The following is a 24,195-nucleotide window of genomic DNA, read 5'->3' on the forward strand; positions in this document are numbered from 1 at the left end:
TGCTCAAGCTGAAGCGAGGCGGACTTTTGGCGTTGAGTGCGGACTTTGAGCATCCCTTATGGCTCTTGGATGCAGCTAGACGCATGGGTTACGTCTTAGTTTGAGGCTCGCTAAAGAAGGAGGAAGAGAGAAGAGGAAATGTGGCTTTCATAAAAAAACAAGAGGATCATCTTGATATTTTAGGCAGCGCGAGACATACGTCTTTCGTGATGCTGGTGTGAGTGCGGATGTCGCATTGCGAAGATCCGATGCGTGTGATGCGGACCGTCGGCGGATGTTGAAATGCCGAGTTTTAGTCTGGCTGGTTGAGATTACACCAGAGTTGGGAATAAGTGTCAATTCGATTTTTTCTCAAGTTTTGTTAACAATACAAATTATATAAGTGTATTGAAGAGTTGACTTGATATCAGTATTGAGGTTTTTGGGAGGTTTTTGGGAGGTTTTTGGGAGCTTTGGATACCATCAAGCTTCCATTGCATGGCCTGAACAAGTAAAGTACAGGACGGGTAGAGACCCTTGGACGTCGAACAATCCGCGTATAGCTGACAGCCTAGCCATTAAACAATTCCCCGTTGGACTTTTTCTCTCAGACTTCACCTTAGTCACCTGAAATAGTGCATATCAAATGCCTACGTAATAACGCGCAGTGCCTATTGCGGAAACATAAGGCGATCCTTTTAAAGCAGAGCTCGCTCCGCAAACAAGAAGCAAAACTAGCATCTGCCGTGTTATCCATGTCTCCACGCAGGGGGAGAAAGAAGCAGAATAGAAGCAAGGAATGGCGGCATTCGGAACTCCCCCACCACCGAGTTCGAAGAGCAGAGAAGAAAAAAAAAAAATGGACGATAGAAGGAAAAATTAAATCCACGTATACAGTAGCTGTGGTGGTGGGGCTTGGGGCGTGGGCACTTTTTTGCGCGTGTGTGGTTAGCCTACTCACTACTAACATCTACTACCTAAAAGCAGGTATCATGTTAGTGGAGGTTTTGTCTCAGATTGGCCTCAAATGGCTAGGAATTGAAGCCCGCTGAACCCCGTAGTCGCTACCCAAGCCAGGTGTCAGCTAGCAGCTATAGCGGTAGTATCGTGTAGCAGTTAGTGGACGCAGACGGGTAAGTAGTGCTGGTGCTTGTTAGCGGGTGGAATTCACAACAGCTGGGACTATTGCCTCCCTCGCTCTGGCTGGAGTCGGGCTCGGATGGATCGAGTCAGGGGAGAGAGGAGATCTTCCGAGGCTGCGGACATTGAATGCTTAAATGGACAACGATGCCCACCGCCATTGCTGCTGCCAACATCTGTTTCTCCTTCATTCTCTAACTCGCATTGAACAAGAATTGCAGCTCAATTCCACTCAAGTTTATAAACCTCTTTAACATCAAAACCGCCCAAGATGCCTTTCGCTTTCGAAATCTCCAACTCGTACGGGTAAGTCTCAGCAACATCACCAACGAGAAGAAGGGATGAAATTGCGTGAAAAGAGGTGGATGAGAGACTTTGAGCAACCGCCAGAAACTCATTGAAACCAATGGGAAAATAAAAGTTCAATTGCTGATATACAACTTACACAGCCTCGTCCTGGCCGCCGCCACCTCGGCCTTCTTCGTCAACGTCCTGCACATGGCGCGCACTGGCAAGTTCCGCAAGGCCAGCGGCGTCACCTACCCCAACGCCTATGCTTCTCACGAGCAGGCCGAGAAGGACCCCAACGCCTACAAGTTCAACTGCGGTAAGTTGTGAATCTCCACGTAGCTGAAATTTCGTATTCTTTTCCTTCTCTTTCTTTCAGCCGTTGTTTGCCGAGGATGAGTTGAATTGAATTGAATTGAAATGTGGCATAAAGACACAAAAACACCATACTAACTTTGATATCCAGCTCAACGCGCCCACAACAACTACACTGAGAACCTCCTCCCCGCCGTTGGCTCCCTCCTCATCGCCGGCCTCAACTTCCCCGTTGCCTCTGCCATCCTCGGCGGCACCTGGTCTCTTGGCCGCGTGATTTACCTGTACGGCTACACCAGCAACGCTGGTCCCAAGGGCCGATCATTGTGAGTTTCTGCCTTCAATCCAAGAATCGTCAATTTCACGAGCCTCTATATCTAACATTGGATTTTCCTAGTGGTGCTTATTTCGCCGGTGCTGCTGATCTTGCTCTCAAGATCATGGCTGCTTATACCTCCTACCTGATTATTACAAGCAACTAAGTCTTCTTTTTAATGCTTGTCCTTTGATTTGAGCTTGTTATTTTTGCGATAGACCAATTTTTATTAGAGAAGATAAAATAAAATTTAGTTAATCCAGATATTTCCATTGCTATTGTTGGGGATGCTTTAGCAGGGAATCGCGTGCTTGTTTCAGCCCTGTCCCTATATCAATCTCCTTGGCCACATTAGAAGCCCCTTATTCCTGAGCTGAAACCATGTTTGTTTGTCTCAAATCATAGTTGCTCCCTTTTCGCCATTTGTTTGTGTGCCTAGGTGTGTGCTTGTGTGCGTGGGTATTAATTTTTGCGGAATATTTTCTCTCATGTAGCTTGTGAACAAAATGGCCCATGTCTGTTATTTTTTTTTTTTACCAATTCATTACAAGTGTTGCTATTCGAGCAATTATTATGTAGGATATCATGATGGGTGGAAGAAGAGAGAATTAAAAACAATTTCAATAAAAACAAGAAAACGCCAATTCCAGCAGTATTACATCAAATTTCACCTTCGTAATCTGCGCCGCCGCAGCTCTTGAATTGTTTCCTGTTGGCCGTCGTCGAATTCCACATCTGCGACACCCAGCTCCTCCTCCTCTTCCGTGTACTTGCCTATCGTCTTCTCAATGCCATTGTTCCCCAAAAGATAGTCTCCAAAGTACTTCATCGCATCAAATACTTCTTCTCCCGTGGGAACAATGTATTCCTTGGGAAGGAGGAAACCATAGCTCCCCGTATCTCGAAGCTTGATTTGATAGCTAAAGTGCGCACCTAGCTCGTGGTAAAACCAGTCAATGGCAGATCCGCCGCCCGACTCGATACGAGACCAGACGGGATCACGGCCTTTGGCGTCTTTGGAAGCCACGGCGCCCTCACAGGCAGAGGTGACCGAGTATGATTCTCCATTGGACAGGCGAATTGCCTTGGCAATTCCCATGGCAAGCTCCTCCAAGTTTTCCAGATTGGGTGGCTCGGTGGCGCAAGTATACGAATATGGGAACAGGACCTGTTGCGAATATGAATGGAGATCCAGCAAACCCACAAACTTGACATTGTTCTCAGTCTGGTTCAAAGCCCAGTTTGCGAGCTCAGCGGCTTCCACAGCCTGGAAGGGCTTGTCTCCGCCGTAGCTCTCAGAGCATGGGTCGCTTTGAGCCTCGGCACTATCCCAGCCAAAGCTAAAAGTGTGGTCCAAGTCCATGCCTCGACAGAATCGTAGGTTTGTTTGCTGTCGGCTTTTGCGCCACAGACGGTCGACCTGCCAGCTGTATTCAACACCATCAGGGTTGACTGCTGGAATAAAGACAATATCAAAGTGGTTAAGGAACTTGGTAATCATTGGTTCTTTGCCAAACGAGGTGATAAACGACCATGCCACATAGTTGACAGTGCTGGTTGAAATCCACTCGCGGGCGTGGAGTCCACCTGTGACGACAATCATCTTTCGTGGCTTGCTCGGGTCGGCGAGCTGCGGCACTCCCACGCGGAGGGCGGGTATCTCTCGGCCTTCGAATGACTTTCCAATCGTAATGTACTTGACATACGACGGGAACATGGCTTCCAGGAGGCGCATCCAGCGGATGATGACGGGTAGCGGCTGGTAGTCCTGGAAGAAGAGGTTATCGGCAGGTCTCAGAGGCTCTGCTAGTGACCACATCATTCTGTCCGAAGCCATGGGGGTGTCTTTTGATGAAGGCATAGACTGATAGACTGCGGCGGCCAGATCGGGGATCAGCGTCGATTGAGATAGCTGGAGAGACCGAGGCAGGAGACCGAGCAGCGGGCCGACTTCATCGGCATGGAGTCGAATGTCGACAAACTGATCGGTAAAGGCCCATACATCTAGGAAGAGACGAGAAGTCGCCTCCGCGAGAGCGGCCTCCTCGACAGCAGTCGAGACATTGAATCGCAAGACCAGCTCATTGGCGTATCGGACCTGTGAATAGCTGGGAGTAGAAGGGACAGCCTTGGAAGGATGGCGGCCAAAGATGAGCTCAATGGCACTATCGCGGAGCTTCGTCAGGAAAGGGAAGACGGATGTGTTGGCATTGTGGCTGCTGGTCGAGGATCGCGATGATGTTGAGATGCCCGCGCCGTGGGCTGGGCCGAGCAGCGCCAGCGAGGCCACCAAGGTAGCGACACTCGCCTTCATCTCGGTTTAGAGCGAGCGACTCGGCTCGGCGGGGTCAGTGAAATGAGACTGATATCGAGCAAATTGCTATGAGACACGCGACAGGTAAAAAATAGGATTGATTATTCAATATGCATAGCGCTGGCGATGGAACTGTTGGGAGGCGATTTTTTTGGTCTTAGGTGGTAGCGCAGCAAATAATTGATGCTAGAGGATTGGCTCTTGGAACTGGGTAGTCAGCCAGAGCTGCGATTCGGCGAGGCTATGCTCTAGGCAATAATTTAGAGAACCTGGCAAGCAATAGCGGCTACGATGCTCCAGTGCTTCCCAGTGCTAGGCGGCGCTCTAAGGCCGGAGCAGCAAAGGGTGTCCGCTGCAGACATGGAGGCCCCGGAGAATTTACGGAGTAGAGGGAACATGGGGCACATGTACCGGGTCCTAGGGACAGCAGCCAGTTGCTACCGAATACACGTACCAGGTCCTAGGTATCCTGTACCTGATGGCGGGGCTGTGCCCAATGTGCGCTGGAGTCCTCAGAGCAGTGAGAGCTTCTACTGCGGTCTTCGTACCGGTACCGATTACCAGAGTGGGTTTTTTGCACAGGCAGCCCGTTGTTTCCGGGGGTGGTGCATGAATGAGCCCGCCGTAAAAGCGCTGGAAACGCCTTGGCATGCCGCCAGGACCTCGTAATCCAGACTTCCCAGGTGGGCAGGATGACTGCTGGGATCTGCTCTGCACGGCGAGTGCGCTGAAGACGGCGGTATTAGTAGAAGCTAATAAGGTTCAGCACGCTGCATAATACTGTAGCGCAGCGTGTCATCCGCCACACCCGTCAGCACATAATGGTGGCATGGTGTGGCACCCGGACAGTAACAAGCACAGCAGAAAAACCTTTCCCCTCGGAATCGCTAGGCACTGGCCTGATGACTAGCAGTAGTCCATGTAGCTTATTATAGTGGCATTTGCTTGCTTGCTTCTGTTTTCTGCCAGTGTTCTGGACGGGGGCGAGGATCCACTGCGCATCAGCCTCATGGTCGCCTCTTTTCGCTGCTGGGGCCAATTGGGAGCGGCGTGCTGCCAACTTCCTACGAAGCACACGCGCGTACACTCTTAGCTGTGGCCCCCCTTCAGCAAATGCCAACCCAACCCCCTGGGCCTGCGAGAGAAGCCTCTCCACCGTGGGAACTGCTGCTGGTCCCATCCATGCAATATCATATCTGCTAAGGCTATGGCGTCGATACTGCGTGTACTTGCTCTCGTACCGGTACTTGCATTGCACTGACGAACCCCCTGGGGCTCTCATCTCTTGCGTCCACCTTGCATCTCAGACCAGATCCATCCAGCATCATCTCCAGACGCTCCAACGGCCTTTGCTCAATGCCCTTTCTCGACGCGCCGGGCGCATTCAGCTAGCCAGGGCCACGCCTCTCCCCTTCGCCTCTCGTCGCTCCTTTTGTCCTCGATATCTTAACCCTACTGTGAAGCGAATCGAATCGAGTCGTCGGAAGCTCAGCGGCCTCACCGGAATCACCAGCGGCCAGGCGTGCCCTTGTAGATCATGAGCATCGGCCGCCGCCATGCCATTTCTACGCCGCCGCGGCATCATGGCCAGTGAGACTGACATGCGTCGCCATAACGTACCCTTTGCGCCGCAAGCCGCCGACGATGTCCCTGAACTGCCGCTCCAGGTCAAGCTGCCAGAAGAAGCCACAGAGCCTGAACCTGAACCTGAATTTGAACCCGAACCCGAACCCGAACCTGAGTCCTCGAAATCTCGGCCCCAGAGCCGCGAATCTGACACTTCCTTGGACCGTCCCATCACCCCGCCGGTCCAGCCGCAGTCCAACAAGCACCGTCGCTTCTCCGTCCTGCGATTTCGAAATGCCTCCGATTCCCAGCTATCTCTCCGAGTCAAGCAGGCGGCTGAGAAGCCCCCTCCTGTTCCTCGACGTAACCAACCCCTCCCCTCTGTCCAGACGTAGCGAGACCTCATGGCGACTGACTTGTGCCTTTTCCCCTTGTGTCTAGCTCCTGCCATCATCACCACAGCTCCCACCATGGAAATTGGTAACCTAAAGAAATCCGCCTCCCGCCTGGGACTGGCCGCAATGCTGCGACGCTCCACGGACATCCCTCGTGACGATACCTTATCTGCCAGCCGCCGCCACCACGACCCTATGCCTAGAAAGTCTACAGGCGACCAAGGACGGCCCTCGCTGAGCGTTACGGACGAGCCTCAATCGCCGCGGCCGTCGACCCAGACCACGGTTGATTCCACCGGCACGGGACTCAACATAGCGCCTCGACCATCCGAATCTTCACGATCAGATGTTAGCTCCACTGATCGAGTATCTCACGCCAGCCTTAGTTCTACCCCCAAGAAGCCTTTACCCTCTACGCCCTTCTTTAGCAAACTACGGCGAAACAAAAAGCCACCGGAACCACTATTCCCCTTTGCACACCTTCGACAAGAGGGCAGCGGCGCTGCGACTGATCGATCCTCGACGACATCTTTGGGCGTGGAGGCCACACCACGCCCAAGTTCGGCCCAGAGTGCAGGCACTCATCCCGGCGAAATCGAACAAGGCCCTCAGCTTAACCCAGCCATTGCTTTTTTCAATGCAAACGGCGGACCTCGTTCCGACCACTCCTCTCCCACACGGACACCTACACGACGGGGGAGATCATCTACATTAAGCTCTATAGGCAGAGACTCCAACGATGAGCATCTCGTGCTCCCCACCGCTACGCGAACATCCACCTCCATCGGCCGCAAGAGCTTTGGCGACTTATTGGGTTTAACTCGTCTTCGCCAGAACTCCGATCTTAGCCGACAAGGCTCTTTCACGCCCGCCACGCCAGGATCCGTTGCCTCCAAGAGCAACTCCCTTCAGCTGCCAAGAGAGGAATCCGTAGTTCTTCCAGAGCGATTCGAAGATGAGTCTCCTGCCAAGTATATTGCCCGTATAGAAGGCATGATTAGTCGAGGCGTCGTGGCTGCCGCGCTGTCAAAGGGAACAGACCCCTTCTCTACCGCCGCTCTGAGAAGCTTCATGAGAACTTTTAGCTTTTTTGGAGACCCCATGGACATGGCTATTCGCAAGCTCTTGATGGAGGTTGAGCTTCCCAAAGAGACGCAGCAGATTGACCGATTTCTGCAAGCGTTTGCGAATCGCTATCATGAATGCAACCCTGGCATCTACTCAACTCCCGATCAGGCATACTTTATCGCATTCTCTCTGCTCATTCTCCACACGGATGTGTTCAATAAGAACAACAAGCACAAAATGCAAAAGACAGACTATCTGAAAAATACTCGCGGGGAGGGCATCTTTGACGACATTCTGGAGTGTTTTTATGACAACATTTGCTATACCCCCTTCATCCACGTTGAAGATGACCTTGATCTCAACAGCGAGCGCCACGGCCCAGGCAGCATCAAGTCGAAGAGAAAACTCGCTATCCCGGCCCCGGTGGCCGATCCTGCCAAACGGGCGGCCAAAGAGCCCCTCGACCCCTATACTCTGATAATTGATGGAAATCTAGATGTCCTGAGGCCGAATCTCAAGGCTACCATACCCATGGAGGACCAGTATAACTACTTGGGTTCAGCGCAGTCCCTCAATCTCAAGGACTTGCAAAAGACATTCTTCAGGACTGGTGTCTTGCAAATCGTCTCCGCGAGATCTCGTCCTGACGCATTCATGTCTGTGTCCGATAACCCTCTGGCGAACGCAGATGATGCACCCGGTATCGTCGACATCAAAATTACCAAAGTCGGTCTTCTTTGGCGCAAAGAAGCCAAAAAGAGAAAGACGCGATCCCCATGGCAGGAATGGGGAGCTATTCTCACTGGCGCTCAGCTCTACTTCTTTCGCAACACCAGCTGGGTCAAGAATCTCATGCATCAGTATGATAGCCATATCAAAGCAGGACACGATGGGATACCAATCACTTTTAAGCCCCCGCTGGAGGAGTTTAAACCTGATGCCCTCATGTCTACCAAGGGCGCCGTAGCTCTCCTTGACACTTCGTACAAAAAACATAAGAACGCTTTCATCTACGTGAGGCAAGGAGGGCTGGACGAGGTTCTTCTAGCCGATGACGAACATGAGCTTAATGATTGGCTGGCAAAACTCAACTACGCCGCTGCCTTTGGAACATCCGGCGTGAAGATGCGCAGTGTTGGTGCAGGCACATATGACGGCCACAGTCGCCGGGCCTTTAGAAGACTTGAAAGTTCTGACGCCACGCAACTTGTTGATACTCCAACTGGTCCTGTATCGATTGCCAAGAGCCGAATCGATTACAAGATGGCTCAAGATATTCAACTGGCAAGACGTGAGTTTATGCAGGAAAAGATTGCTGAAGCAAATCAAAAGATAGAGGACTCCAAGAAAGCTTTGGAGAATCAGCTCAGGAATGCTCGCCATCTGCAGATACTTGCGCCTATCCAACCGAGAAGTCGAGAGCAGCTTCTCCTGGCTGCGGCCCGTATGTCTGCGCAACTTCGGTGGGCACGAATGGAGATGTGGAAAGAAATATGCCATCGCGATATCCTGATCCTGGACCTCAAAGAAGAAGGAGAAGTGGTTACGGAGAAGAAGCCCGCAGCTGACGGCCCTCTTACGATTGAAGAGCGTCGCGTGTCTTCAGCACCACAGCCGTCCGCAGCCAAACGACCCGAGTCCCAATCCCAGGCATCAATAGTGGCCTCCGAAAAGATACCACAGTCGCCTGCTACAGCAAATCTTCCATCCTTCTTCACAGACAAAGATGACTTTACTTTGGAGTTGCAAGATCCGGCTAGACCAGCATCTCCTCCGCCAACACGGCCAGCAACACGGCCGACAAGTGAAGTATACCCGCCACCCGAAGTGCAAGAAACACCCAAGGTCGATCTTGGAAGCATCAGACACGGCTCAATTTCAAGTATTACTGCTTCCCCTGCGCAGCTACCAATAGCCAAGATACAAAGCACGCAGCTCGAGCCTCATGATGAAGATGAGGCGGCTGAGGTCAAGTCTGACCACGCGCACGATGACGAAGTGGATGCCGACGAACGACAATTCTTGAAACAAGCTGGCCTGCTGCAAGGAAGAGTAGGAAGAGATCCATCGGACAAAGCCATCACATCGACTACTGGAGAAGCCGCCGAGTCTGGGGATAAATTCGAGAGAAACAAGATTCGACGAAGTCTTCAACGCACCCTTAGGGAGAGTGCTGGTCACCTCTCCCATCACCGGAGCAGGAAAGGCAGAGAGGGAGGCCCAGCCGCTTCTTCAGAGGATGCTGCCCGGGACAGTACATTGGCTCGAGGCACTGGAAGCTTTGTTGTTCATGGAAAGAAGGCCTCTGTTATCAACCTAGGCACAGAACTGCAGGTTCTGAGCAATGAAGAGCAGATCCTGGCTCGAAAACAGCAGCAACAGAGCAATCGGCTTTCGTGTGATCAGCCACCTGCCCCTGTGCTGAATGAACAATCAGAAGTAGATGATGACTTTTACTCCGTTCTTGAGGCCCCCGAGGAGGAGGGTGAGGGCGAGGGTGAAGGTGAGTTTCGTGATCGGAGAGCCTCTGCCGCGAGTGCTAGCACGGCTACGGCGAGAAGTTTCCGTGAACTTCACCGAAAATATTCGTCCGCTCAACATCGAAGTGTATCCGCGGCGGGAAGGCTGGCAGTTCCCTCAGATGCGGAAAGTGAGGTGGCAGTGAGCTTTTCCGACGGACGAAGATCTCCCCTCCCCCCCATGGAAACAGAAGAAGATGAGAATGGCGCAAAGGGCCTGGCTGTGGATGAATCGGCTGTAAGCGATGATGAAGAAGATACCACATTGGAGTTGGAACAACAAGACGAAAAATCATTAGAGCGCAAACCGGAAAATCTGGCGCAGGAAAAAGAATCAGAAAACGAAGAAGCTGAGGGGTCTGAATCTCTACCAAACCGACCTCTCCAAGCAGTCAATGCATGAACTGAATGGAAACAAGCGAAGTGATAGAAGAATGACAAGTCAGAATTTCCTGTTTTAGAAGGGTGCGAATATGTATGTCTATTTAGCGAATTATTATTGCCGAGCGTGGAGCTCGTGAGTGACGGCGAAACAAAAAGGAGGGTTTTCATTTTTTTTTTTTTTTATACTTGACCATGACGGGGGCTGCATATGGAAATAACCCTGATGTCTCTCTTACATGTTTTACTTTGTGTGTTTCCCACTCTCTTCTTCCTCTTCTCTCACACTCTCTTTCCAATTACCATTTTATTATACCTTTGATCTGAAGAAAAGGAAAAAAAAGACATGAAAAACAAAATGGTTTGCGTACTTTTGGCATACGCTCTCTCACACACTCTCTCTCTTTTGTTGAGCTTATCAGCCACCTCACTCTCTCTGTTTCTCCTTTTTTACCTACACACTCTCTATCTCTTTTTTAATTATTTTGAAAACGGTGTGGCTTATATACCCCGTATGAGGCCACGTGGAGAAAACATACATCATATACCTTACATATATATATATTATACCATACAAGAATTAAGATATATAGAACTTTTTTGATGCCTTCCTTCTCGTTGCTGTTCCACTCGTCGTGATGATAATGTTTTGATTTTGGGACCCATATAGGATAGAGAGAAGATGGTATACATTTTTTAATTTTATTTTTCCTTTCCTCTTGCCGAATAGACCATAATCCATCATATTTCTTAGAATTAAGCTCCCCTTGATCACTTTATACGCAACATGCATCCATATATACTAAACATCAGATTCCCTGCATCAAGATGACTAAAAACGAGAGAGAATCTATTTCTTGCCCTTCTTCTTCTTCTTATTGTTAGATGAAGCTGCCGGCGCCTTCTCCACCTTGACACCTCCTCCACCTACGAGGCCCAGTGTTTCCTCCTCCTTGACGATACCTCCCTGCGTGGCCTCTCCGGCCCTCTTCTTCCCCTTCTTGCCTTTAGGACGGTATGATGATCTGTCGCGGAGTGGCAGCCATCGCTCTGGGTCGGGAGTCTTGCCCTCGACATAGTCCTTGGGGAGCTTTCTCCTTCGTCGCTTGGTGGCCTTTTCGGCGTTGGCGTCGTCTGAGGCTGCTCGCTTCTTGGAGGTGGCGTTGCTGCGAGCGACGGCTACGCCAGCGTCGAAGAGCGCATCTACGTCGATACCGCTAATCAGGTCATGGACGGGTGGCAGCTTGTCGGAGTATTGCCTGACCTTTGTGGCTTCAGACGCCGCAAAGGCGGCGACCAGCCCAGCTCCAGCAATGTCAGAGCCCTGTTGCTCTCGGAACAGCTTGTCGAACGATGCGCCCGCCAACTTCAAGTCTTCTGCGTTGGATGATCGCATGAGCTCGATTCCGGCCTCGAGAAGGAGAGTGCCAACTGAGTGAGCTGGACGGTTCTGCCACCACTGAGCGGCCTTGACAAGCTCAGCCTTGGCCGATGATTCTCGCTGCTGTGATCGCATCAAGGAGACTGCTAGGGCAACAATACCAGGGCTGTAGCGGGTGTCTATCTCGTCTACATCCTCGGAAGTCTCCAGGCGGCTGAGGAAAGATGTGAGAGTCGTCAGAGCAGCGCCGCTCTGCTGTTCCCTTATCTGTAGCTGAACGATAGCCAAGACGATGCCAACATCGTTGGGACGCTTAGCCGCCAAGGCCTGTAATTTACGAAGGGCCTCCTTGCTGTCCAATCCCTGGGTATGCGCAGCTGCATTTATAACGGAGGAAATGTTGATTTGCGGGTTTGCTGAAGGGAGCCTTGCCTGAGACAGGATCTTTTCTGTTCTCTCCGCGACACCCTGGGTCTTGAAGGCACCAAGATCGATGACGAGGTTATTGCGCTTGAGGATGTTGGACTGGTAGCTGAAGAGGTCGCTTTGGGCTGCTGACGCCATCAAAGACTCTGCTTTTCGCTGGCGCACGAATGGATTGCCGGCTTCCTCCAGGGCAAAGTGGTTGTTTTGGGTAATGATGGCGAAGTCACGGCCATCCTTGCCGCTGTAGCGTCAAATATGTTAGAGAGCATGAATTGGAATGGAAATAAATAACAAGTCAGTTAAGAGTTCCACTTACGTTGGAGGACCGAGCATTTCGTAGACTTCCAAGGCCGAGCTAGGCTTTGCAATTTTGGCAAAGAGATATGCCTGCTGGGCGCGGATAGACCTTAGCTCAATCTTCTTCTCTTCGTCGGTGAGCTCGTCTGAGTTATCACAGAGCATAGAAGCGCGCTGTAAGAGAGTGAGGGCAGCGCTTGTGTTTCCCCGAGCAAGCTCACCGCAAGCCATGTTGTAGCACAGCTCGAAGGTATCAAGAGTTTCGGCGGCTACTGTTGGGCTGGAGGAGGAGATGCCTGACCATTGGGTCTGAGCAACAGCAGCGGTGATGTTGATTTTGAGATCGCTCTCCTCGTCTTCGGGTTCGTTATCCAGAAGGTGCCTATAAATGGTCTCGGCATTATGGAATCTCTCGGCTCTGTAGGCGACCTGGGCGGCGACATGTTGAAGGCTTCGTTTCTCCAAGCCACGGGTCTCGAGCAAATCATGAGCCTCAGTCAGCTTGCCAGTCTTGTAGAGCGCATAGGCCTGTTCGAGAACGCAAATAGCCTGGAGCTTGATTCCACCGCCGCTGATCATACGGAGGACATCGTCGAAGCGATCGAGCTTTAGGAGGGCGACCACTTTGGTGTGTTGGGCGACATAGTCGCTCTTGTCGGCCTTGATTGCGGCATTGGCGGCATTGAGAATCTGTTCGTGGTCGTCGATATAAGCGGCCCGAAGGAGGGCGCTGAGGGCGTTGCGAGGATCTGAAGACATTGGAGTATCGTGATAGGAAGAAGAGCTGTCTATGAGAGACGACACATTGTTGGTGGGGTTGGCGATCAGTGGTCTGTGGAGGTGGTACAGACTGAGCCACAGCTAAAGGGCTGATGCGGCGTCGAAAGCTGAGAGGATGGTCGATGCGGAAGAGCTGGCAAATGAACCCGTCGTGTTACGCAGATGTACGCAAGAGCCTCGATGCTGCTTTGGCGAGTTGGTGTCGCAATGAGGCGAGGCGTGCTGGAGCTGAGCGGGAGCTGCTTCGTGATCAATTGCCTGGAATCTCGACGGTGGGTTTTTCGGGTCGCGGGGCTCGAGAGCGCCACAGGTGGCTAGTGTTAAGGCGCAGGTGTCCTTTCTCTGGCCGCGCCAAGAGCTGCGGTACCTCCTGGAGCTGCGCGATGTACCACTGCGCTTGCAGGTACTTTCCAGCGCATGCGCGGCGCCTATCGCCTGAGCACAAGCGCCGTCACCGCCCAAGCAGCCGCGCTTCTCACCCGCCAGCCCGGGTCTCGCGTCGCAAAGCAGCCTTTCTGCCACTCAGCGATCTCTCCGTCTTATCCCCTCGACCCTGGTCCCCAACTCTCGCCATTTGCGCATCACTTTGCATTTTCTTGGAATTAGAAATAAGCACAAAGCTTATCTTGCTTTTCTCCATCAGTACCATCTGCTTGAATCCTGATTGGATCTCTTTTTTTACTTCCTTTTTGCTCGCTACTTCTAGTACCGAATCAATCGTATCCTCTGTATCCGCCACCTACTTTCTCCCCCTGTGCCTGGTCCATCGCCAAGCCAGCACGAATCATGGATTTGGACATTGATATGGACGATGGCGCCGCTGGCGAGGCTTTCCAAGAAATTCATGAAGATCTCCCCCGGGGCGACGATATTTTGGTACCGGACGAGCCAGAAGAGCCGGGCGAAGTGGCTGATGATGGAGAAGTAAACGAAGACGACGCGTCAAACACCATTGTTCCCACAAAGCTTCACATAAGAGGCTTAGACAATCTACACACCGACGATATAAAATCATATGTCAAGACCCATTACGGCCATGTGGACAGAGTAGAATGGATCGACGACACCTCAGCAAATCTCATCTTCAGCTCTGAGCCTTCTGCGCGCGATGCCATTGTCGCTCTCAGTGCTATTGATATTGCAGATGCGACAGCGTTGGGCGTTGGAGAGACTGTCCCCGCCAAGGCTCTGGAAGGAAAGCCTGAAACTGCTCTACAAATTCGCTTTGCGACACAAGCCGACAAAAAGCAGGCTGGCGCGGCGCTTCGCAGCCGATATTACCTTTTGCACCCCGAGCACGATCCCGAAGAAAGGCGACGTCGGAACCAAGAAAACCGTTCTCGATATCGCGACCGTGACAGCCGCGACAACCGGGGATCATCAGGACGACGAAGACGTTATTCAGACGAGGAGGTTGAAACTTTCGAGGCAAGCATGTATGACGATGCGCCGAAGGCTTCCAGAGATGACAGATCATCGGCTCAAGAAAGTAACCGCGGCAAAGAGCTATTCTCTGGCCGCAGCGTTGGACGATCAACCTCCAGAAGGGACAGATCAGCATCTCCGCGCCGCGACGACGACGGAGACGCAGCTATGGATGGCTTTGCCAGCTCATCGGGCAATAGAGAAAAGGCTCGATCTATTAGAGGCCGCCTCGCAAACGAAACCAGATCGAAAGAACTTTTCCCCACCAAGCCGTCTAATAGAGGTGGTGGTGGACAGCTGGACGAGCTGGAAAAGTCCATTGGCTCGGCTCATTTGAAAGAGGAGGATATGCCCAAGATTGTTGCCGATTCAACAGGTGATGGCTTAAACATTCGAGGTGCCGCTAACCAGCGAGCCCGGGACAGGGACGGTGGATTCTCTATAAAGGGAGCAGCCAACGCGCAGGATCTATTCCCTGGAAAACTTGGGTCGGGTAATAAAGGCAAGGAATTATTCAATGCGAACCAACCGAAAAGGAGACAAAAGGCTGAAGATTTGTTCTCATGAGTTGATGTGGGAAAAGATGATTAAAGATTGGGAGAAAATGAACTCTTGCGGAAGTAGTATTTACATGATGGAAAGGGGACAATTGCCAGCGAAATTGGACTACTGGGACGGCCGTATTGATGATACCATGGGCGTTGGGGTCGCGCGTGCGCATACGGGTATATATACATACATATAACTATCATAAATTCAGCTCTATATACGAAGCGTTTGACATGACCACCCGCTCTCGCTCCTCCAATTCGCTAATCTTTACCACCATTTCTCTGTCAAAATATGTTGCGGATCCATCACCGCCGCAAGCCTCTCAACAAGCTCATCAGTCATTGGCGGTGGTCCACACACATACACAACAGTGCCTTCATGGTCCTCAAATCCAATTGCCTTCTTAATATCTGCAATCGTGAGGCGACGTGACTGGATCTCTACCGGAGCTCCATTGATATACCTCGTCTCTTCCTCCTGTGAAAGCGCGCTCCCAGCAGCCGTTATAAACAGCTTCACCTCGCCTTTCACTTTGCCCTCCCCAAAAGCCCGCGTGATCCTATCCAGGAAGACGATATCCGAGAGATTGCCGCTCACAGGAAACTTGCTTGCGTACATGAAGCTCACATCCAGAGCACCATCTTGCTCATGGCCCTCGGCGATGTAGCTCAGCATGCTCATCAGAGGATTCACGCCCACTCCACCAGCAACGAAGACGACTTTCTTCAAAGTAGAAGAAGCAGAGGTAGAGGCACCGCCGCTCTCGCTGCTGCTCTGGGGAGGAAAGACAAACCTACCACCCACGCGAACACGCAGCGTCGCGCCCAGAATCTCGCCCACAGGCTGCCACAGCCACGCCGCGGGTTCGTTCTCGGGCGATTCCTGCACTGCGAGCTCTAAATATGGCGATGGGCCCGTGAGGGCGGCTGAGGGGGCGGATGTGATGGTGAAGCCGCCTGCTTTGGGCACGTTGGGGATGTATGTGTCGAGCCATTGGCCGGGCAAGAACTATATGTTTGTTAGTATTGCGATTTATTATTTTAGAGCATGTAAATCATCATCGTGAATTAAATGGATGATATATAATTATGAATTGGCTTGACTTACCTTTATAGGACCAGATACAAGATCCAGTCGAAACAGCCTCACCCTCTCATTGACTTGCTCGACCCGACCCAGCCGCACCTCATGAAGGTCCTAAAAACCACCAAGCAATTAGCACACTGCCCCTTAAGATATTTCAATGGAAATATGAGAAGAGGGAAAAAAGACGAAAGAAAATACAAGAATAGCAAGGGAAGCCATCATACTTTGTCTCTCGGCTCATCCGCCGTCCTCTCCAGATGCCCCTCTCGCTGCTTTCCCGTCGACGCCATAGCTGCGCCTAAGCTCTTGAATGCCCGCCCGTGAGGTGAAGAGCCAAGCGCCGCTCCAGTAGAGCGAATTAGAGGTACTACCAATCGTGTAAAAGGCCGATTGACAAAGATTCTGCAGAGCATCAGCTATTTTGTTTCAAAGCACCGATGTCTTATAAGTTGCGTAATGGTGCATTGAGAGAGAGCAGCACTATATCCCGAAAGAGGTAGGACGGCTAACATTTATATGCACACTCGCTAGCGGAAGCTTATATTCACAACCGACAACAGGTAATATCTAATATCACACCATCCTTAAAATTACAGAGTGGACCAAATCTCATTGATGCTTCTACGTAATTATGCCTATTTCGACCCGTCGGCCTGTCATACATCTTCAGATCGCCATTCACTTATTGTACTCCCCGTGAAATTTTGATATCTACAACCGCTCCACGAGTACCTCCATATTTATGTTCCATATTAAACCACTATAAAAGCCCAGAAACGTAAACTGCTCGCTATAAATAAGTTCCCGTTCATGATGACTCTGCCCAGTTCACCTGATCCACTACCTGTCCCGCCGCAGGGTGAGTGAGTGCGATACGCAGTCGCAGTCGTAGCGGCTATTACAAAATCAGTCAGTACACGATACCAAAAAGGATAACTCAAGAGAGGGAGAGGGGAGTGGAAAGAGGGAAAAAAATAGGAAAACCAAGAAGAATAACATATATAATTACTTACCCCCTTGCAACCAGCTACTCTCATCATCTGAGTAGTATCCGCTCCAGGTCCAAGCTCCGGTGAGGAGATGGGCAGCAGCTGCAACTTCTGAGACTTTGGAACGGCAGCCTGTAATCCAACGTTGGATAGAGACACCGAGCCGATGTTCTGGAACCGAGCCGTCGCCTGGATGAGTCCTTCCGCGTTGCGTTGAACTTGGAATGTCACGTTTAGATCATTAGCATCGTAGCAGGGAAGCCATTGGCCTTGGGTTGCAGGAGATGGCTGCTGTGGTGGCGGGGATGCCACAGGAGACATGATATCGAGACCGGCTGAGACAGGTGCTGGTGAAGGAGAGCCTTGGCCCGCAGATCCTGAGCCAAAGAGATCCATAATCGAGGAAATGTTGGACTGCTCTGGAGCAGGAGAAGCAGGTGTAGAACCCATCGATACACCTCCGAGAATATCAGCCAGAAGATCAGAGTTTGTCGCCTGGGATCCATTCGGAGGTGCAGCCATAGCTGCTGGTGTATCCATGATGTCCAGCAAGTCCTGCTCGGTAGGCTTGATAATCTTGGATTTCCTGTTGGCGCTCTTGGCCTTCTTTGAAGGAGCCCGACCCAACACTCTGGATTCCTCCTTGATCTGGGGCGGAGGCATCTTCTCGAGCACACCTCGGCGAACCTGATCAAACGCAAACAGGTTGCCGTACTCAACAGCTCGCTGCTGCACCTCAACATCCAAGCTAGTCTGGTGTGTTTGCAGGATGCGTCTAATTTTTTCCACCGGGGCGGCTTCAGTGAATCGTGTGCTGAGCTTCATCAGCGCTGTGACAATGTATTCCGTGGTCACCTGGTTGGCGTAGCTGCTGTTTAAGATGAGGGAGAATAAGTCGACGACATCGCCCTCCTTAACCTCCTGAACAAGCTCTGCTTCCTCATACTGCCCGCCTCTGAGCAGAGCATCACCATACTCGCCGATGCACCAAGCACCAGCCTGGGTCAAGCTTTCTTGAGTGATATCTTTCTTGAGGTTGGTGTACAGCTTCTGTACCGCATACGTCTGAAGCTCCTGGGTGGTGGCGATGAGTCGGATAAATGACGAGAGGATCTGTTCTTTGACGTAGTTGCCTGCCAATGACAAGACGCGCAGCATGGTGTCAAAGTGCCATCGCTTATTCGGGGCATATTTATCGGCAGCAATTCCAATCTGGCTGGTCATGGTTGGCTTGAACTCGTTGTCGGCAACCTCCAGGAAAGCCAGCAATTCTCTAATCAGTACCCGAACGTTGGATTCGTTGATGAGGGTGAAGCTCAGATCGAGGGCTCTTCTCCTGATGCTGATATCAGGATCACGGAGACATTCCAGAATCGTGTTTCGGTGCCTTTGTACCGCATTGGGCTCGATGGCAACCACCTTGATGAGGGTGTTTAGCGCCACGTAGCGAACGTTGTTGTCCCGGTTGGTAAGAAATTTGCCCAGAATATTCACACCGAGAACTCTTAGGCCCGAATCAGCCTCAATATCCAGAATGGTAAGCACAGCCTCGTAGAGAATCGAGTTGCCAACGTTCTTAGATGAGTCGGTGTTCGTCGCTACTTGTGCCAAGATATCATTGATCTGCTCGCTCGTCTGCGCATCGCCAACAGCCAGCACTCTCAGTAGTCGTAGAACCTTGACTTGCAAGAAGGGGTCGGTGATGCCTGTAACATCGTGTTCCGGAGCATAGCCAGACGTCGAAAGGCCCTTCAGTGTCTTGACTAGTCCAGGTACAAGGACCCTGAATTTCTCAACGATGCCCTCTTCACCACCTTCTTCCTCATCCGCCTCGCATAGACTCGTAATTAGGGTCAGTCCGCAAAGAAGGACGCCGTGGTTTCGATCAGAGAGTAAAGCTGTGGCCTTTTCGATGAAATGTTCCTGCAGATCAGGCACCTTGCGACATATTCGCATAGCACAGAGTGCAGCCTTTCTCCTGATGTATGGGTTCGCGGTGGAGATTAAATTCTCAATCTCTGGGAACAGATCCCTCGACATTTCGTCAGACGCAATGTTTCCGAGAGTGCAGAGGGCGAGTCCGACAACATATTGGTTAGAGTGGCCCAAGTCGCTAAAGTCATAGTCAGAATCCGTTTGCTGCTGAATCTCACAGCAATAAAGGGGGGGAGGGGGCGGGCAAGTTACTTCTTCAAAGAGTTGGTCACCAGTGTCAGGACCTCTTGTTTCTCATCGAGCAGCAAGCTTGTAGCAAGATGGCCAAGACGCTTATCTGCAAATCGCGGAGACGCAAGGAGCTTCAAGCATTCGACTTGACCGAAGTGGGTTCGCTCGCCCAAGGTGAAGAGGTAGAGTAGTTTCGCGACATTGTTACGGCTGTTTCCATTTACGAATGAGCATTCTTGTTCATTATTTGGATGCGCAGAGGTTCGACATTGAAAACCCACCGTATACTGTGGTCGTGGCCTTCTTCGCGGAAGCTGGCTCTGATCGCTGCGCTCTCTTTCTGGATGACCGCTCGCTCGTCCGCAATCGTCTTCGCCGCACGCACGTTGCGGATGAATTGTTTTACTAGAGATTGCAGCAAAGGGGCAGCCGTCAGCCATCAAGATCTCACAAGACTAATAACATAATAGACAGAGCGGCCCTACAGGAACTCATCTTGATGTAAAGTAGGAGCTCGACCCGGCGACTGGGTCACCTCGTAGGTTAATATCCAAGGAACAGCAGAGGCGGTAGGCGATGAAAGCAAGTGGTATAGCACCAGCAATTCCCAGGCTCCCACTTATGAACCTGCTAGTGCTGACCTGTGGCAGAATGGCGAGAACAGCTTCAAGCCTCGACGTTGAGCTGGACAGCTTTGGATCGTGGAACGTGTATGAATCGCAATGCCACCAGCGTCGCTGGCTACAGCACTATTGCTCCCTAATACTACTCCGTACTGGCAATGTACCTGGGTCTAATTCTACGTGGGGCAGGCCACGCTGCATCATGGGTCAGGCAAGACACAAAGGATACGGGCGGAAAAAGCCATGGCCCGGCGAGGCTTGGGTACCTTTGTACCGCCAGCACTGCTTGTCCGCCTCCAACAATGAGCCTCCAAAAGTACTACCTCAGCTGACTTATACCGCATTAATTTGAAAATAATATATGATTTGACCGCCTGTATGCGCACTTTTTTTTCTTTTCTTTTTACTCCTTATTTTTCTAAGTTAATTTTATTAAATGGTTGCCTATCAGCATTAGTTGCTTTAATGTACATGCCTACAAATTGCTGCCTGCCAAGGAGCATGGTTACACTCGTGATACCTGACTATCTTCCAAACAAGGAGCTTGTATCACAGAAGCCTAGAATCACGCTTGTTTGCTCCTCGTCCGCCATCGTCGGTCTTGTGACCAACACAGCATCAACAGTGAATTCTACTGTGCTACGTTTCGACCCACGGCTTGTCCCCTCTGTTCAATAGATAGTTGCGCATACGCGGCGAGCCGCCGGTTTATAACTTGATAGTATCCATAGAAATGGCCCAGGGTATCTACCTAGACTGCTACCAGAATTTAACATCACGACTCTTTCGACATGCCAGCAATTTCGAGAATCGCTTGTAGATTTGACAGTAAAGGGAATAAAATCAACTCGTTGATTTTCCTAAAGAGAAAACAGGTTGTGTGCGTGCTAACAACTGGGTCTCGCCGTAAGAATTAACCACATCCATGGCCTCTAATAAGCTCAACAGTTGGCTTAGTCGCAAATAACTCCAAACACAGTCCCTTATTTTTGCATCATAAGCTGAACAAACTCGTTGTCTGCAAATCTTGGTTAGCCAAAGCCCTTTAAACATGAAAATAAAAAGTAGAATCGTCTCTGTTGATCAAAAACTCACAATCAATTCGGCCATCACCGTCCTGATCAGCCTCACGAATCATCTCGTCGACCTCGTCGTCGGTGAGCTTCTCGCCAATAGATGTCATGACATGGCGCAGCTCAGCAGCGGAGATGAAACCGTTGTTGTCACGGTCAAAGACCTAGTCGCTAGTGTTAATTTCGGAATTCAAAGCATACCCAAGTGCGAATAACAAACCTTGAAAGCCTCTCGGATCTCCTCCTCGGAATCAGTGTCCTTCATTTTTCGTGCCATCATGGTAAGGAACTCTTCACCGCTCTAGATTAGCCCGTATTCGGCAGCCGTCTATGTGTTTCTGCTATTGACATACCAGGGAAATCGATGGATCCATTGTTGTCGGCATCAACCTCGTTGATCATGTCCTGCAGCTCAGACTCGGAGGGGTTCTGGCCCAAAGAGCGCATGACAGTGCCCAGCTCCTTGGTGGTGATCTGGCCTGCCAAGTCAAGTCTGTTAGTTTCTTGTCCGCTTATTCGTCATAAAAATTGCCAGCCGGGAAATTTCGATCGGTATCGCAGGTTCAGGCGCTCTGGTAATAGCTCGCACAAAATAGGGGGACGGTGAGGAGGAGGGGAAAGAGGAGTATCGCGTCACTAGCCACTACGTACCATCGCCGTCCTTGTCCTGTAGCCAGCAGGTTAGTACCCAAATCGCCAGCAGAGTTGTCGCAAAAGAGAGTCTAGAGACTTACAAAGAGAGAGAAGGCCTCCTTGAACTCAGAGACCTGCTCTTCGGTAAGAGAATCAGCCTGTCGAGGGGTCGCTGGTTAGCCACACAAAAGCTCCTGAAGAATGGGGGGCAGCCCTTAACGGTCGCGGGGTAGCGACCATAGAGACAGTTCGATAGAGGGCTGCTGCGCGCTACGCACCATTGTGAATAGGGGTTATGGATAGCGAACAAAGAGTGTAGAGTTTAAAAGTGAGAGAGGCCCAAAGGGTCGATTTAATACGACAGCAAGCGTTAGTGGCGTCTTAGCGAAGGCGGAAGCTTTTTGCCTGTGGTCGTCGTTGACGTGGGGAGAGAGACGAAGGCCAGGCCAGCTAAAACGTGCTGTCAGGGGACCCGTAAGGCAGAATCGGCAGACAGTATTAATCCTGAGGCAGGCCCCATGTTAGAACTGGGTCGCAGGCCATTTGGCGACACTTGGCTAGCCTAGGAGACCCCCTGAAGGCCTATCTGGGGCCTGGCCTGGGACGTCGGCTCGCACTGTACAGGTCATATGGCTCGAACGGGACGAGCTGAACAGGACCTCTATCTCCCATGATAAGAGGCTCCTGTGAGTGCGAGTATATACTACATAACTACAAGTACCTACAGAGGGCAGATGGCAGGGAGATATACTCGTGATGGCCAGATATACTCATGACACGTGTAAACACCGCCCAAGTGCCTCAGCTGCATGGGCCTGAGCTCCCAAACTCATACAGCCATCGGCCGCTTCGGGCTAGCGCTAAGTGTATATACCGCGGAAGCAGTGTCGTAATGCATCCAGCCAGCTTCGAGCATTGGTGCAGGTCGACCATCTCAGCGCTCGATAATGCCCGTCATTACATGATATCCCGGAATATTGCTCCCATATACGAGCCGCTCCATTCATTGTCGACTTGCTACTCTCCTGACAGGCCACCAGACGCCCCCCTCTAGCGTCCGCCATGTGGCGCGACCGCACAAACCTGTACGTTATGTCGCTATCCCTAGCCCTTGCAGCTCGGATGCGAACACCTATTCGCCTAATTGAGTCCATCCGTCATATCTGACCTGGAGAACCCGTAGCTACATCTCCTATCGGCAGTCGTACGCTCATCATCCCAACCAACGATCCAAATATGCCCAGGGAGGCTTCTCAGACGCCTACTCGAGCAGCAGCTTTGCGCACGAAGACCGGCGCGGGCTGCTCTCGAGCGGCGCATTCGAAGATGATGGCGACGCTGTAATCGAGATGGACCTTCTGCCGCCGCGGTGGTCGGACATCTCGGACGAGATCACAGAGCTCCTCGCCGAGATTGCCACAAAGAGCCAGCGTCTCGACAAGCTACACCAGACGCATGTGCTCCCGGGCTTCGACGATGACGAGACCAAGCGGGCCGAGGAGGTGCAGATCGAGAGGCTCACCCAAGAGATCACAAAGGGCTTTCACCAGTGCCACCAGCGGATCCAGAAGCTCGAGAGCATGGTTCGCGAGTCGAAACAGTCCGACAGTATCAGCAGAGCCGAGGAGACAATGGCGAAGAACATTCAGATATCCCTTGCGACACGGGTCCAAGAAGCGAGTGCAAACTTTAGAAAGAAGCAGAGCGCATATCTCAAAAGTATATCCTTCATGGCGTCTTGACAAAGAAACAATGCTGACCCCAAGTGTTAGAACTCCGCGGAATGGGTGGTCTCGGCGCCGTCAGCCCCATCGACCGTCCAACGTCACCCATGCCTGGCTCATCGTACATGGATCCGTCACTCCAAGAATCAGATGCCGACCGGTCATTCTCCCAATCAACGCTACAGGTAGCCATGCAGCAAAAGACTCTGCATTCAAACGACGCCGCCATCGCCCAGCGAGAGCGAGAAATCGAAGAAATCGCACAAGGCATCATCGAGTTATCCGATCTTTTCCGAGATCTCCAGACCATGATCATTGACCAGGGCACCATGTTGGACCGAATCGATTACAATGTTGAACGCATGAATACAGAAGTCAAAGCTGCCGATAAAGAGCTTATAATAGCGTCTGGCTATCAGAAGAGGAGCATTAAGAGGAAGATTATACTCTTGCTGCTGTTATTGGTTGCGGGCCTGTTCATTCTACTCTTGGTCAAGCCTAAGAAGAATAGGGACTAAATATTTGGATTGAGCTGGGCTGAAAATAAAAGTAGATGAGAGTGGGAAGGGTATTTGGCGTTGTACGAAGAGACGACGCAGTCAAGACGAGAGGAAGTCCTCTCTCCTTTTCGTGATAACTGTGGCTCAGCATGGCGTTCTGACAAGCGGTTGATGGTCATATTGCTTTACGACGTGTGATCATGTGTATCAATAATGGAGCTGATAATGCTCCCCAAGGAAAAAATCAATGATACACTTG

The 24,195-nt window shown here is 51.3% G+C and overlaps 10 protein-coding genes across 10 annotated transcripts; 4 read left to right on the forward strand and 6 right to left on the reverse strand.

Moving 5' to 3' along the window:
• Positions 1 to 213: 213 nt before the first annotated feature.
• On the reverse strand, positions 214 to 1,131 carry GGI43DRAFT_42273 (uncharacterized protein). Its single transcript, XM_083208147.1, has 2 exons — positions 634 to 1,131; positions 214 to 550 (listed from the first exon to the last, which is right to left on the reverse strand). The coding sequence occupies exons 1-2, from the start codon at positions 947 to 949 to the stop codon at positions 375 to 377; spliced, it is 492 nt and encodes a 163-aa protein (XP_083060373.1). The 5' UTR covers positions 950 to 1,131; the 3' UTR covers positions 214 to 374.
• On the forward strand, positions 1,057 to 2,455 carry GGI43DRAFT_42234 (MAPEG family protein). The gene is made up of 5 exons (XM_083208094.1): positions 1,057 to 1,112; positions 1,341 to 1,425; positions 1,569 to 1,726; positions 1,874 to 2,048; positions 2,120 to 2,455. The coding sequence occupies exons 2-5, from the start codon at positions 1,391 to 1,393 to the stop codon at positions 2,202 to 2,204; spliced, it is 453 nt and encodes a 150-aa protein (XP_083060374.1). The 5' UTR covers positions 1,057 to 1,112; positions 1,341 to 1,390; the 3' UTR covers positions 2,205 to 2,455.
• Positions 2,456 to 2,705: 250 nt separating this feature from the next.
• GGI43DRAFT_383759 (M14 family metallopeptidase) lies at positions 2,706 to 4,352 on the reverse strand (the record flags this gene model as incomplete). The annotated part of the gene is made up of 1 exon (XM_083203432.1): positions 2,706 to 4,352. The coding sequence occupies one exon, from the start codon at positions 4,350 to 4,352 to the stop codon at positions 2,706 to 2,708; it is 1,647 nt and encodes a 548-aa protein (XP_083060375.1).
• A 1,419-nt stretch (positions 4,353 to 5,771) lies between these two features.
• GGI43DRAFT_42321 (Arf family guanine nucleotide exchange factor SYT1) lies at positions 5,772 to 10,465 on the forward strand. Its single transcript, XM_083208210.1, has 2 exons — positions 5,772 to 6,281; positions 6,360 to 10,465. Exons 1-2 carry the CDS (start codon positions 5,909 to 5,911, stop codon positions 10,301 to 10,303), a joined length of 4,317 nt encoding a protein of 1,438 aa, XP_083060376.1. The 5' UTR covers positions 5,772 to 5,908; the 3' UTR covers positions 10,304 to 10,465.
• Positions 10,466 to 13,144, reverse strand: GGI43DRAFT_427415 (signal recognition particle subunit SRP72; the record flags this gene model as incomplete). The annotated part of the gene is made up of 2 exons (XM_083208800.1): positions 10,466 to 12,329; positions 12,405 to 13,144. The coding sequence occupies 2 exons, from the start codon at positions 13,142 to 13,144 to the stop codon at positions 11,132 to 11,134; spliced, it is 1,938 nt and encodes a 645-aa protein (XP_083060377.1). The 3' UTR covers positions 10,466 to 11,131.
• A 433-nt stretch (positions 13,145 to 13,577) lies between these two features.
• On the forward strand, positions 13,578 to 15,283 carry GGI43DRAFT_42373 (NCBP3 domain-containing protein). The gene has a single exon (XM_083208281.1). It carries the CDS (start codon positions 13,952 to 13,954, stop codon positions 15,155 to 15,157), a length of 1,206 nt encoding a protein of 401 aa, XP_083060378.1. The 5' UTR covers positions 13,578 to 13,951; the 3' UTR covers positions 15,158 to 15,283.
• A 126-nt stretch (positions 15,284 to 15,409) lies between these two features.
• On the reverse strand, positions 15,410 to 16,518 carry GGI43DRAFT_383763 (FAD-dependent oxidoreductase; the record flags this gene model as incomplete). The annotated part of the gene is made up of 3 exons (XM_083203433.1): positions 15,410 to 16,150; positions 16,250 to 16,339; positions 16,453 to 16,518. 3 exons carry the CDS (start codon positions 16,516 to 16,518, stop codon positions 15,410 to 15,412), a joined length of 897 nt encoding a protein of 298 aa, XP_083060379.1.
• A 313-nt stretch (positions 16,519 to 16,831) lies between these two features.
• GGI43DRAFT_42616 (AP-1 complex subunit gamma domain-containing protein) lies at positions 16,832 to 20,131 on the reverse strand. The gene is made up of 5 exons (XM_083208604.1): positions 19,869 to 20,131; positions 19,665 to 19,788; positions 19,405 to 19,593; positions 17,242 to 19,330; positions 16,832 to 17,123 (listed from the first exon to the last, which is right to left on the reverse strand). The coding sequence occupies exons 1-5, from the start codon at positions 19,876 to 19,878 to the stop codon at positions 17,037 to 17,039; spliced, it is 2,499 nt and encodes an 832-aa protein (XP_083060380.1). The 5' UTR covers positions 19,879 to 20,131; the 3' UTR covers positions 16,832 to 17,036.
• An 858-nt stretch (positions 20,132 to 20,989) lies between these two features.
• GGI43DRAFT_383765 (calmodulin) lies at positions 20,990 to 21,993 on the reverse strand (the record flags this gene model as incomplete). Its single annotated transcript, XM_083203434.1, has 7 exons — positions 20,990 to 21,024; positions 21,102 to 21,243; positions 21,300 to 21,370; positions 21,433 to 21,558; positions 21,731 to 21,746; positions 21,814 to 21,851; positions 21,933 to 21,993. The coding sequence occupies 7 exons, from the start codon at positions 21,991 to 21,993 to the stop codon at positions 20,990 to 20,992; spliced, it is 489 nt and encodes a 162-aa protein (XP_083060381.1).
• A 408-nt stretch (positions 21,994 to 22,401) lies between these two features.
• GGI43DRAFT_42419 (t-SNARE syntaxin TLG2) lies at positions 22,402 to 24,148 on the forward strand. The gene is made up of 3 exons (XM_083208333.1): positions 22,402 to 22,797; positions 22,896 to 23,431; positions 23,485 to 24,148. Exons 1-3 carry the CDS (start codon positions 22,775 to 22,777, stop codon positions 23,952 to 23,954), a joined length of 1,029 nt encoding a protein of 342 aa, XP_083060382.1. The 5' UTR covers positions 22,402 to 22,774; the 3' UTR covers positions 23,955 to 24,148.
• Positions 24,149 to 24,195: the final 47 nt, after the last annotated feature.

The sequence above is a fragment of the Trichoderma evansii genome, assembly GCF_050947405.1.
Source record: "Trichoderma evansii strain SZMC 28006 chromosome Unknown GGI43scaffold_10, whole genome shotgun sequence".
NCBI lineage: Eukaryota > Fungi > Ascomycota > Sordariomycetes > Hypocreales > Hypocreaceae > Trichoderma > Trichoderma evansii.